This window comes from Vipera ursinii (assembly GCF_947247035.1).
Source record: "Vipera ursinii genome assembly, chromosome: 2".
Classification (NCBI taxonomy): domain Eukaryota; kingdom Metazoa; phylum Chordata; class Lepidosauria; order Squamata; family Viperidae; genus Vipera; species Vipera ursinii.
Window position 1 is genome coordinate 32377271 of NC_139513.1, and position 14841 is coordinate 32392111.

The window sequence follows — 14841 nt, forward strand, 5'->3', positions numbered from 1 at the left end:
TGGTCATTCCTGGGAGAAAGGGCACAAAACTCAAGGAAGCAAAGAAAGAGGCCCATCAGATTCGTACCCAGTAACAACAATGAGAATCGATCTAGTGCCAGTTTCTCTGGTTTCGAAAGACGAATTGAGTTGCTGTTCCTTGTTAGGAACTTGAGGATTCCCACATCTGCATTCTTACCATCTGCCTAGATTTTTTACACGGTAATATTCTTTCCATCCAAAATGAAGAATTACCTTCCTCTTTCCTTCTTTTTCCTCACACGCCTTTCCCTCTAAGCTGATCCCATAATTAGCCTGCCTCCATGTCAGCCATGGAAATCTTCACTACTTCAAGATGTTGAGAATGGTAGTATGATCCAACAGGAACTTCCTAGAGTCTCTGACACTGCATAATAAACTCTCCTTACTCTGATCTCCTTCCTGAGGTCACTGTTCAGCAAAAAGGCCAGGTTACAGCCAATTTGCACTGGTTCTTAAAAGTTATTCTACATCTCAAAGAGCAGTGATTATGTTTTGTGATCTGGGACAGATAATTTACAAAGCGACTGTGGCTATATAGTTATAATGAAATACATTGCAAATTTTCATAATTTTTGTTCCATATTTTCACTGCGTAACATTTATTTTTAACATATGTTTTATTTGACAGATAACCAGACTTTACAAAGATCACTGAGAAAGATCCAAAAAAGATCAGCTCTCATAAACTTTTGATTAAAAGGCCTCATTATCATCACTGATTAAGAGAACAGCCAATTACTGTAATCATTGTAAAGAGGCATCACTTCCATTACAAAGAGGGTGGGAGAAAAAAAAGAGTGCTATATTTAAATAAAGCTTACAGGCACATCCACGTATTTGGAAGCTGCTTTCACCTAAAATAGAAACACAGCAGACATTAAAATTTGTTACTTTTACACTATAAAATAATATAGGAAAACAAATTATGGTACTTGCAGCATTGTTAGAAAATAACAAGTGACAATTTATATCATAGGCACATATACACATACATATCCAACATGTGATTCCCTTTTGAAGTAAGCTACTTTGTACAAAGTTCAGAAATGGAGTAAGAATTTATGAATTGAAGGGATAAAGGCATTAAGAGAGGAAAGGGAAATACAATTGTATCTAATTTACACCAACACCGTTTACTTTACCACTCCAGATACAGGAAATCCTTGAGTTACAATCACAATTGAGCCCAAAATTTATGTTGCTGAGTGAAACATTTGTTAAATGAGTTTTGCCTACAATTTATGAGTTTTCTTGCCAAATTTGTTAAGTGAATCAGTGCAGTTGTAAAATTAATAACATGGTTGTTAAGTGAATCTGGCTTTCCCATTGACTTTGTCAGAAGTTTGCAAAAAGTGATCACATGACCCTGGGACACTGCAACTGTCATAAATGTGAGTCAGTTGTCAAGCATCTGAATGTAAATCATGTGACCATGGGGATGTTGCAACGGTCATAAGTGTGAAATATGGTCATAAGTCACTTTTTCCCCATTGCCGTTGTAACTTCAAATGATCACTTAGCAAACTGTTGTAAATTGAGGACTACCTGTATTTCTACCATGGATGCCTGCAGTGTTGAGATTTTATTGAGACGATGAAATCTGTATTGTGACATCATAATGCAAGCTCCACCCCTCACGTACCTGTATATGACATTTTGATGCAAGTACAAAAGTTGATATAATTATACAATTTTTTCTCATTTACCCTCTTTGCCCAACCTTCCACGACATCCATGCTTTTTATTCTTGCTAACCATCCTTGTTTCTACTATTTTTATCCACCATTGGTTGCATTCTATCCAACCAGCATTTCCCCAATCTTCCTGTTCCTCTCTCTTCCTATACACGTATTTTCACATATTTGTTCCATAATTCAATCATTAATTTTCTAGATACAAACTGCCCAAGTGTAATTCTTTCATACCATTCACTTACTTTTATGATCAACTCGCATCCATTCATTTTATCCTCTCTGCTCCAGATATAAATCTGAAGCATCTATTCTCACTGCACTCATCTTACAATTATGTTTCTCTTGACATACATCAAAATTGGTTTGTATTTTCATGCTTGCTTCTTAATTGATTGTATCTCGTTTTGATGATATTCCTTGTACCTATCTTTTTCTCTCTAAACCTATCTTTTTCTAATCCTAATTTTTGCAGCAATCATTCTCTTTAATGCATTTTTTTTACGATTCTGCTATCCTTTATTTTTCCCAACACACATCATTTTTCAAATTTCCAATTCATATAACTGAATTTTCTCTGGGACACATACTTTTTTAAAAACTCTGTTCCAAGTAGCTCCCATTTCACCTTACAGTCATTTTCCATTTATTCTGTTGGGAGATTAATTTACTTTCTAATAATACACCCACATAAAATACATCCTTTCTTTTCCTCCAGTTGTTCACCATTGTTTTCTATATCCATTTTTCTCTGAAACTCTTGACTTACCAAAACATGGTTTGTCAGATTCTGTCAACATCCCTTTTCCTTCCTTAATTCAATCTTCCATCAGCTTAATTGTGCTTTTAGATATATGTTCACCTGAACAGATTTATGCTTAATTCGCATGTTCAAAACAAACTGATCTTTTTCTAAGCAGATATGCATCTGTCACTATTCTCTAGAGTCTGTAAATGGCTTGATCACTTTTTTTTGCATTGTCTTGTTTTGTTCCCACCCATTCAACCAGTTTACACATGAGAATAATTTCTGAATCCCGTTCACTCAGAAAATTGTACATTTCCCCCCTAAAATTCATATGTGGTTCTTCCATTCACCAAAGTGCTACTTGCATCTATCAATGGATTTCTACTGTCATACATATCCACATCAACTTAGATAACACCAGTTCATACTTTCCGCAAAATGTTTTAGCCCTTTTGTTCATAATCAAACTAATATCTTCACTTCCCTGTATGTATTTATCAGCTGAACCACATGTTCAGACAACCTTCACTACATGACAAATTAGAATCTTCTGCATTCCATGGTCATCATCAGATGGGCCCCAAATGATCTTCACCCCATGGCCATCACGAGATGGGCCCACATATATTCACCTCTGCCATCTATCACATCTTTAGTCAACCAAGACTTTTGTTTAATGCTTTTTAGGAAGATGTAAAGGGCTATCCTAAAATATTAGCCTTAGTCATACCTCTGCCCAGATGCAGTATTTTCTACTATTGGTAAGGACTACATTGATCAGATTGGGCACATTTTGGTCAGTTTGTACAACTAAAGCCAGTTTTGGTCCATGCATGTTCATTCTGTTCAATGCAAACTAGCATCTGACAATAAACTATTGTCCATATCCCATCAATCTGAAGGCATCTGCAGTGTTTGACACATGCTCGAGATGCATTGAGAAATAAATGTTAATTAAAGAAAATAAAATTATTCACAGGAAAAAAAATACAAAACAGCACATGCGTTAAGCATGCCTTTAAAACAATCAAAGGATAGTTTAGTAAATGAAAGAACACCAATCTTTGCAATGTTAGATGAATGACATTCTTGCTGTTTGTTATAATGGGAATCAGAGCTCCTGACAAAACAAATACTAGGCTTTACAATATTCCAAATAGGCTGCAAAGAAGATGTGGAGCCCTTAAGAAACATTCCAGATTGTATACAAATTTACAGTGGATTATGTTGCCTATTTCATTTGGAAACAACACTATCACTATTTCCTAAACACAGGACTTAAATAAAACTAAATCAATGCAACACGGCACAAGCAGTATCTCACTTGAGCTGAGCTGGGATTCATACCTGAGAAGTGGATGCTTTTTATTTACCTCCTTATCACCCACAAAATTACACCGAGAAACAGTATGTGAAAAACAGTTGTGAAAGAATCCTACTTGTCAGTACCACACTGGGATTTCTGTGAGCCGTGTGGCTACAAAAAGGGCAGCTGTGATTGTGAAAATAGCAGCAGCAAAAGCATCTGTGTAGCGAGTGATGCTTTACTGGGGTTTTGCACATTGGATTCTTCCATGCGAACGCATGCCATGAGACATTCAAGACGATTATCTGGAGTAGGGGAGCATCTGATTGTATGTGAGAATTAGTCTTGGCATGCCCAGTATCCCAAGAGCCCTGAGGTATATGGCTCACCCCCACGTCTAATGCACCTTTCCGAAAGCAAGGAGCAAAACTGCCTGTGCTAACTTGTCCAATTTTGGGTGTGTGTGTGTCTTGACAATGCCAAAACCCTTTTCTTCTTTCCCTGTTGAGTAATATATACAACTGGGCTATTTCTGCAGCTGGCATCCATGTGTGTGTGTGTGTGTGTGTGTGTGTGTGTTTGTGTTTGTGTAGATTTCCATGCAATTCTGAGTGAACACAGCTAACTGAACAGCTTCCAGATGGACAGAGAGGACCCTTTGATGAGGGTACCAGAATGCATCCCATCTGCAAGGCTGTCAATTTCTGAAACAAATATGCATTTAATTAGAATACATCACTGAACACCATTCTTATTTGGGTTTTAAAATACTCACCTGCTTCTAAATATTTCTAAAACTCCAGGTAAAATTGTTTAAAGACAACACAGATGCCTGGATCCTCTCACAGATCCACCTCTTCACGTGAGGATTACATTATCCATTCAAGTTGAGAGAATAAAGACTTCAGCCCAAGTGTGAGCAAACTGACATTGTTTACTAAAATTTAGTGGCATAGTGGCAAAAATTTACACAGAACTATACATTTGCTGCTGTCGAGATTAAGCTCAGTAGTACAATTCCATTTGGGCAAAAGACAGGTTGTTGACTGCTATAATCTGCACTTTAACCTCAGATATTCATGGAAAGTCCATAGGCCAGTCTAGATATTTATAATTCTCTAAGTAAGTTGGATTTGCTAAACATCTCATGATTGACTTAACAAGCACAAAAGATCATTCCAACATCCTAAAAGATCCTGCAGTCAGGATTTCCATTCACATTATTCAGCTGTTTTTCATTAATTAGCTAGTTAACATATTCCCCTTTCGGCACCATCTAATTCTTCAGCAAAAATCATCAAACAGACTGGAAAAGAGGACTAAGAAGAGGAGACAGGGCCCAAGGAGATAAAGCTGGTGAACTTGGTGAAAGTTTCTTGATCCTAAATACAAATTAGATATCCTAGTAAGAAAATGAACTAAATTATGTCATCAATGCATATACAGTGCTGTATTAGCTATTGTAGTGGTCATAAGAATGCACTGCTTACTCCTTGGTTAAAATAAAGTCAGAACATATTATAAATTGGTTAATTTAAAACAACAACAATAGCAACAACAACCAATCAACCACAATGCTTGTTTTTCTTCAATGTAAACTTTGGCTACATCAGGGGTAGGCAACCTCGGCTCTTTTATGACTCGTGGACTTCAACTCCCAGAATTCCTGAGCCAGCCACGCTGAGAGGAAAGGGAGAGGTTTCCAAGTTGAGCCATGCTGGCTCAGGAATTCTGGGAGTTGAAGTCCATGAATCATAAAAGAGCCAAGGTTGCCTACCCCTGGGCTAGATGGATGGCAGTTTCATTTTATTTTATTTTGGCTAGGCTGCAGCACTTTTGGAACAATGTGATTTCTTTCCCATGAATTTTCTCAGTTTATGGCAACAATTTGTGCAGCACAAAAATAAGATTGCTTGTAACCTCTCCCAAGGGTAAAATACATTCTCTGGTTTAATTAATGTAGGAAATCATTTTTCCCCCTCTTCAAAGAGAAAAGACTCTTCAGATTAAATGGATCCTTGGCAGGTGTCATAAGCTTGGTGTAATTCATTTCGTAGGCAAAGATACCTATTTAATAACTGGACTGATTGATCCAAGGAACATCACTGACTGTAAAAAGCATCTTTCTTCAGCTATCAACCAAATATGGAATGATGTCTCATACAGAAAGGAGAGGAAAAAAAACAACCCCAGGAAGTACTTTATAATGATGTGGTTAGTGCGAATGCTATTAGGAAAACTGATGTATTAATTTTAAGATAGATTTCACAGCAAGGATTGAAAATGAAGGTATCCTACTAGGTGATAAAACGACTTGTCATAAGAGCCCTGGTGACATGTCATTTTCTAAGAAACTGAACAATGTTTGATGAAAGAACTTGGTAGATAGCTGCTTGTTTTGAATTTTTTTAAAAAATGCTCTAGCTACATTCCACACACACCCCCCCCGCTATCAAATTATATATTTACCTTTATAATAGAAGACTGACTAGATAGCAGTAGCATAATTTCTGATTATTTGCCAAGATAGCTATGAGAATTAAGCTAACATGTTAAGCTTTTTTTAGGAATAATATCAATGTATGGGATGTTTCTCAATAACATCTTATTTGGGGGACCCATTCAATGGTTCAATGCTCAGTTTGTTAAATCATAGCTTAGTAGGGTGTTAAAAGAGTTGTAAGACCATGTGCCTCATCCTTGTCTTCCTTCCTTCCTTCCTTCCTTCCTTCCTTCCTTCCTTCCTTCCTTCCTTCCTTCCTTCTTTCTTTCTTTCTTTCTTTCTTTCTTTCTTTCTTTCTTTCTTTCTTTCTTTCTTTCTTTCTCTTATTTCTGGATAAATTAAAACAAGCTATCCATTCCAACTCAACAGGGTAAATGGTCTAATGTAAATATATTAACCAATATCTTATTCAGTGTTCAATTCTGGTTCTGGACCCTGTTTATTAACAACTATGTTTTGATTTATAAAACGTGCTTGCAGCAGAGGCAACACTTCTATTAATGAAGCAACTAAACTGGAATGGCTGTTTTCACAAGTGTCTTCATGTTGTAGGATGTGGTCTCGTTGTTTGCAATGAAATCTGCCAAAATTAGTGCTTTAGTGTTCAAATGTTGCACGATATCTGGAGAGAAGCTCCACATGTCGTGCATTAAAACTAAAACTGCTACTCACAAGGTTCAGCAGACATGTTTTGCTTCTGTTAAAATGCTTTCCAAAAGTGCTGAAACATCCAGCTTGAAGGTTAAAAGAAAAGGTTAGAAAGTTCATTGGGACATGACTTTTTTTTAGTATGTGGGATATATGTGCCTATTACAATGCACAAATTAAAGTAAGAGCTGAAAAATCTTATACTATTGACATACATACATATTCTGTGACTTTCATATTAGGCTAATTAATATACTGGACAATAAAAGAGATGGTTTGGTGAACTTTGAGGATGATAATTGCTATTTCTATTTTTACTATTGTTATTGTGTCTTTTCTACCAATTAAACAAAAGATGCTTGATTCATGGGTAGATGTGGCTTACTTTACTGAAACTTCTGTAAGAACTAACTCTGATGAATTTGGAAAAATTACATCATATACAGGCAAACCAACATACTTAATTAGCTGTCACAGGCATACTTATTAAGAAAGACTCAGTCCCTACACCTTTCTCTGCCAAGATACAATCTACATGATGTTGTGGTTTTTATATATAAATTGGGTAAGGTTTGTTATCACAGACAAAAATGTTTGGTGTGTCCAAATCTACTGGTGACTCTGGAGCAGGGGTCTTCAAACTCGGCCCTTTTATGACGTGTGAACTTCAACTTCCAGAATTCCTCAGTCAGGCACGCTGGCTGGGAAATTCTGGGAGTTGAAGTCCATGAGTCATAAAAAGGCCGAGTTTGAAGACCCCTGCTCTGGAGTAACTACCACTTGTATGTCTCTCTAGATTGATTCTGCAAACAATTTATTATTTCTTATCTCTAGCTCATCAATATGTGTCTCCATATATTATAAGGAGCAGTTTCTATGATACAAGAGAGAAGACCATTTGTTTTCTTCGATCTGTCTGGTTCTTCTTTATAGTCTTTTGCCAGTCCAATAGAAATTGTTATCTCTCTGCCTGAGAGGGTTGCTTGCTGCATGACAAACTTGCTTGTCTTGAATGCTTCTTCCTGAATTAGGTTTCAGAAGGCGCAGCCTGGGATGTAAGGTTTAACTAAAGCAATATTGTTGGTGCTTTGTGTGTTGTTGGATACACTGTGTTGCAATAGAAAGAACAAGAAGTCTGAAAATGTTTGACTCAAAACGACATTTTCTCCAAATGTCTGTTGCAAAGCAATCTTGAAAATATGAACAATCTTTTGGTCAGTCTGTTTATAGTCGGCTGAGACACTGCTGATGTGATATGTTGGATTTCATTCCTTTTCAGAAGTCTTTGAACTCTTCAGTTACACATTGTGTAAATTATATAGTCATCAATTGTCCTGGTGCAGCTGTTCTCATGGGCATATATTGCAATGGATCTGTAGCATGTGTGGGTGTTGTTGAAGTCATTAGAAATATCTGTAGCTATTCTGAACATGCATCCACAATTAAGAAACCCTTAAATGGTCCTACAAAGTTTATATGAAACATACCTCACTCAGGAGAAGTGCATTTTCTGCTGCTTCCTTTATGGGATCTTTCAGAAAAATGAACCCCCACTGGGTCTACAAGAGTTACAGCATCTACAGGCAATCCAAGAATGCTGGATCACAGCCACACTTAGTCACTCAATAATCCCAGTAACCCGATCTACTGCCATTACTATTCGTTAGCATTCATATACTGTTTCCTGGTGGAAAGATGAGGTATGTTGTTGTAAGAGCCATTTCAACAATCTTAAAATGTTGGTCAATGACATTATTTCCCTTCTGAAAGTATGGGATAGAACTGCCTCTAAAATTACAGTGATTTTCAATGACTAGGGCATCAAGGACTTGCATATGACAGCTTCCAACTTCTATAGGCATGTCTGCCAGCGGTGTTTTTAAGTTCTTGGTTTTGGCATCACATGTAGGCTTAAAAAAAATCTTTCATAATGCCTGGATGTAGAAATTTAACGGCAGGCTGTGCAGCTCACACTAATTGGTAGTTGCTGTGTTGATCAGCAAAGGCCAAAGCATCCTAGGTTTTTGGATTATCTCCCTGAATTAAGAACTAGTTTGATGTTCTCCAGATTCATTGACCCATCTGCACCACACTGGGACATCCCTTTATCACCATTCAGAAAATATTATGTGGTACCAGAGAGGAAGAAACTGGATCCAAAGAAAATAGTTTAGTAGAGGTGATGCTGTTCATTCCAAACCTTCCAAAGGAGCACTTCTATATCCTTTGCTGCTAATTATTTCGAAGAAAAAGCAAGCTTAACCAACCAACACCTTGTTTTCTAACTCAGATTGAAATTGGACGTTGAAATCGGAGAAATGAAATTACTGGCTGATGTTCATTAGGTTTTTCTCTTGGTGCTTCTTTCTTAGCACACAAAGATATCTTCATCTCAGTGACCTTCCAGTAGGTAATGTCTCTAATTTTAAGTGGCAATATCTTTTCCTTCAGCTGCATTCTTTATTGCTTTTAAAGGTAAAGGTAAAGATTCCCCTGCACATGCGTGCTAGTCATTTCCGACTCTAGGGGCCGGTGCTCATCTCCATTTCAAAGCCGAAGAGCCAGCGCTTGTCCGAGGACGTCTCCGTGGTCATGTGGCCGGCATGACTAGACGCCAAAGGCACATGGAACGCTGTTACCTTCCCATTGTAGTGGTCCCTATTTTTCTACTTGCATTTTTACGTGCTTTCGAACTGCTAGGTTGGCAGAAGCTGGGACGAGTAACAGGCGCTCACTCTGTTACGCGGCACTCGGGATTCAACCCGCCAAACTGTCGACCTTCTGATCGACAAGCTCAGCGTCCTAACCCACTGAGCCACCACATCCCTTATTGCTTTTAGTTCTGTGGAAATGTCTACTAATTCTGTTATGTAGTTTTATGATTATGGGAAATGCAGCAATGGGAGCTCTCAGTGACAGTAGCAGAATATCTATCCCTGTTCTGATGTTGATGTTTTTATTTCTTTGTGCCGCAGAACAGAACAGAGGAACCAGAAGCGGAGAATGGGCACGCAAGCTGTAAGTCTCGAGCTTGAAAAATTGGACCTTACTCTTTTCTTTGGACTTGAGAAAGCAAATATTCTATAGCCATTTCATTCTCTTAATCAATCTTGTCTGGCATGCAGGGAAGGAAATGGCAGCAGATGCTCTTCCTAAGACCACTTGGATTCGTTTCAAAAATTAAGTTGTAATTTTCCCTTGGTGGGGGCAGAAATTCTAAGATAATAGCTGGATTAATTTGAAATAAGTTTGAATGAGTTTATGTGGCTCTATTTTTATCTCTGCAAAATTCTCCGTGATAGTATGCAGCAGTAAAGAAATGTTGGTTTTGCCAGATTTAATGGAGTTTTATTTTTCATCTTGATTGCTTCTTTTAGCTATATTTTAAAGCAGTTTAACATGTATCTTGAAAGGCAGTGAATAAAGAATCCAAATTAATTAGAATATAAGTTAAGGTAAAACAAGGCAGACCCACAGGACAGTGACTTAAGTGACATCCATTCACTCAGTGGCTGTTCAAAGTTACAACAGTGAGTTATGACTGTTTTTCACACTTATGACCATTGCAGCATCCCATGGTCACGTGATCTAAATTTGGGGGCTTAGCATGTATTTATGAGAGTTGCACTGCTTTGAGATCATGTGATTACCATTTGTAACCTTCCTAACTGGCCTTCCACAATGGGGAAAGCCAGGTTCATTTGATGACTGCATGGTTCATTTAATAACTGCAGCGATTTGCTTAACAACTGTGGGGAAAAAAGGTTGTAAAATGAGGTGCAACCCACTTAACAACTGCCTCACTTAGCAGTGGAAATTTTGAGCTCAGTTGCAGCAGTAAGTCAAGGGCTACCTGTACACCACCCAACTATACCCATACACCGCATAAAGCCCTGTTTACAGCTCTCGAATTCTTGGTGCCCTTTGAACTTGGATCTTTCCCCTATGACTTTCAATCAGTTCTTCTTGCATTCTGCTTCCTTTCCCATCCCAGATCCCCCTCTACTCAGTTTTTTTTAACTTCTCTAAGTCACATAAGAGGTGTGGTGGGCCAGTGGTTAGAATGCAGTAATTCAGTTGGCTAATTCTGCCAACTGCCAGCAGTTCAATTCTCACCGGCTCAAGGTTGACTCAGCCATCCATCTTTCTGAGGTGGGTAAAATGAGGACCCAGATTGTTGGGGCAATATGATGACTCTATAAACTGCTTATGGAGGGTTGTAAAGCACTATGAAGCGGTATACAAGTCTAAGTGCTATTGCTATTACTATATGCACTCCAAATATTTTCGTTCTGCCAACTATGCTCTACTCTGCTCTGCTCTACTATGAGGGACCTCCTTCAGATGGTAGCTGTTGGAGATCAACAATGACTACCCTCCAACTTCACCCGAGCTCCCTAAGCTAACCCCTCTGCAGCATAAAGGTATTCCTCAACTTACAACTGTTACTTTAATGACTGTTCGAAGTTACAAGGGTACTGAAAAAAGTAACATGAACCTTTCTTCCCACAAACAGTTGTTGCAGCATCCCCATGATCACATGAGCAACTGGTTCATATTTATGAAGTTTGCACGTGTCCCTGGGTCACGTGACCACCTACCACCTTTTGTGACCTTCTGACAAGCAGAGTCCATGGGGAAGCCGGATTCACTTAAGAACTGCGTTACTAACTTAACAACTGCAGTGATTCACTTAATTCAACTGTGGCAAGAAAGGTCATAACATGCAGTAAAGCTCACTTAACAACTGTTTTGCTTAGCAACAGAAACTTGGAACTCAGTTCTGGTCGTAAGTTGGAAGTCTCCCTGTATGCTATGTGATCTTTCCTAAGCCAGTAAAACATCTCAAAAATGGAAGATGCTATTACACCAGCTATTATTCCAGGCACATTCTTGAATAGGGTAAGAATGCCACCTAGACTTTTGATCCAGGCATGAAAATATCACCAGCTGACCCTGGATAATAGAGCCACCCTGTCTTGCCCCCCATCTCTTGCTCTCTCTCTCTTTTTTTTTAACCAGGTAATCAGAAATAGCTGAAAGCAAATGTTGACCTCCAATGATCTTCTAATTCTTATTTTCTGAGCATAACAGTTAGTCCTCGACGTAAAACAGTTTGTTTAGTGAGCGTTCAAAGTTACAATGGCATTGAAACTGGGATTTATGACCGTTTTTCACACTTACGACCGTTGTAGCCTCTCTGAGGTTATGTGATCAAAATTTGGACACTGGGCAACAGGTTCATATTTATGACAGTTGCCATGTCCCAGAGTCAGGTGATCACCTTTTCCCAACCTTCTGACAAGCAAAGTCAATGGGGAAGTCAGATTCACTTAACAACCGTGTCAATAGCTTGGCAACTGCGGTGATTCACTTATTATTTATTTTTTTAAAAAATGTTTATTGATTTTCTAATTTTACATTTAAGTATTTGAAAAGCCGCATGGTGGCTGGGTTAATCGATAATACAATGACATATAAGTACCTTTAGTACAAGTCTCAAGCTGCTACATTAAATTTTTCCTCTCTTCTCCTTAGCGTTTACTGTCTCCTGTTTAAACTAATACAATTCTTATTAAATCAATTAAATAAGGATGACATTCTTACATTTATCAATAATTTTTGGCTTATACATAACCTTATTATTTTAACATTCAGTCTTTATAGACAATCAATGTCCTAATTAGTTTCCCCCAGTTTTTAATTTCCCATTAATATTTAACTTAACATTTCACATTTCTGGTTTCCAAGTTTTAAGGAACCAACGTTCCCATCATCACAACGCATCACAAAGTCTAATATTCAGAATACACATCTGTTAAGTGATTCACTTAACAGCTGGGGCGAGAAAGTTCGTAAAAGGAGGTAAAACCCATTTAACAACTGTCTCACTTAGCAAACAAAAATTTTGGGCTCCACTGTGGTCATAAATTGAGGACTACCTGTCTTTAGGTCCCTACATATTCAGAGACGTGTCAGGGAATAACAAGGAAAGATTGCCAGAGGGCTCCAGCTTATTCCAACTCCAAGTGTCAGCAAACCAACTTACAGTAAATGAGAGGAAAGAAGAAAACAAAGTCCCTTCATCGTATCTTGATAGCTTGGCCAGCACACCTTCCAGGATGGTGACAAACTGAAAAAAAAAGAGAAAGAGAAATTTCAACCAGAGATAAAAGAAATAAATCCCAAATCTCTCATGTTGCATGTGTGCACGCATGCACACACACGCGCGCGACAAGAAGCTCTTCTTCATAAAATCATGACAACTGTGAGGAAGCCAGCAGTCTATTGGTGTAAATGGGATTTTATAAATCTATCCTCAGTCTTCTAAGTAGGACAATTGCTCGAATGGATGTTAACTGATACACTTAGATTAAAAAAAATACTCATTCTCTAATTAACAGAGTAAGGTAAAGGTAAAGGTTCCCCCGCACATGTGTGCTAGTTGTTTCCAACTCTAGGGGCCGGTGCTCATCTCCGTTTCAAAGCCGAAGAGCCAGCGCTTGTCTGAGGACGTCTCCGTGGTCATGTGGCTGGCATGAGTAGACGCCAAAGGCGCATGGAGCACTGTTACCTTCCGACCGTAGTGGTCCCTATTTTTCTACTTGCATTTTTACGTGCTTTCGAACTACTAGGTTGGCAGAAGCTGGGACGAGTAACAGGCGCTCACTCTGTTACGCAGCACTCGGGATTCGACCCGCCAAACTGCCAACCTTCTGATCGACAAGGTCAGCGTCCTAACCCACTGAGCTACCACATCCTAATTAACAGAGTAGTCAATGGCAAAAGAGAAGCCAAGATGTCCTTATTAAAGGAACATATTGATTATTCTGGGTTTTTCTGGCATTTAATGCTCTTATTACTTAAGATTATTTAATTGGCCTTTAATAATAGTTCCATATAATTGGAATGACTTCATAAAACGAACAAAGGACAGTCAACCCTGCTTTTTTTGGCACCAGTTCAAGTGCACATAGATTAACTATTACTACAAACAGACTTTGAAGAAGACAATGTGGGGCACTTGTAATAACTATTAGTTTGTGAGATTAATATTTATAAACAAAGTAAATAACATTTTTGTTACCTTTAAAGCAAAACACTGATGATATTAAATGGCTTGTTATGACCTGATTATACCTGCCAGTATAAGAATTTTGCAAGCGATGGTTTTTCCCAGTAACAATTCCTGATTGGAATTAGAATTAGTATATGAGGGGTCCTTGCTGCTCTCTGAGCTTGGTAGACATTTCATTATCCAAACTAGGTAACATCATCAGTGCACTAGTTTGGGTAATGAAATGTCGGCAAGAAAACAACCAAACTCAGAGAGTATCAAGGACCTCACAATTCAAGCCTGAGCTACAAATATTCTTCTTTATTGATAGAATTAGTATATGTCATTATTGATATAACAACTGCCTTCTACTCTACAGATGGTTGTAGTAGCCTTACATTTGTTCATTTCCTAGAACCTTTTTACCTTTTTCTCCCACATGACTTCCATTAAGTTCAGCCACATTATTCCAATGTAATGGCAGAATTTATAAACTTCTATTGATGTGGTAGACATGGCAAATGGCTAAGTCTGAATTATTGGGGTGTTCATCAAGCATTCCTCTTTGATGGCTTTAAAATAAATGTATTAAAGACTCACAAGGAGCATAAAGAATGCTTTGTTTTAGAACATCTTAGTATTTACACCAGGCCCATTTCCTCTTGTGATAGGGTGAAATTACTGAGGGAATGACCAAGTACTGGGGAATGAATAAGTAAGAGGAACAAAAAATATTCATGTATCACAAAATGGTCCAAGCCTACAAAATGTACATACACAGCAGTACACTAGAGTATATACTTTAAATCCAATCAATAAAAAGATACCCTCAATCTTAAAAGTCATAAATAATATTTTATAAACCAC

General features: G+C 38.0%; 1 protein-coding gene across 6 annotated transcripts in view; it reads right to left on the bottom strand.

The window, feature by feature from the left end:
• CADPS (calcium dependent secretion activator) overlaps positions 1-14841 on the bottom strand; it is a gene marked incomplete at both ends in the record, with an annotated part of 451723 nt that overhangs the window by 65309 nt on the left and 371573 nt on the right. For all 6 annotated transcript variants that reach the window (XM_083355958.1, XM_083355955.1, XM_083355956.1 and 3 more), the window contains 2 exons: positions 843-875; positions 12967-13050. In XM_083355958.1, the coding sequence (XP_083212084.1) occupies positions 843-875; positions 12967-13050 (117 nt within the window). The remainder of the gene's footprint in view (positions 1-842; positions 876-12966; positions 13051-14841) is intronic.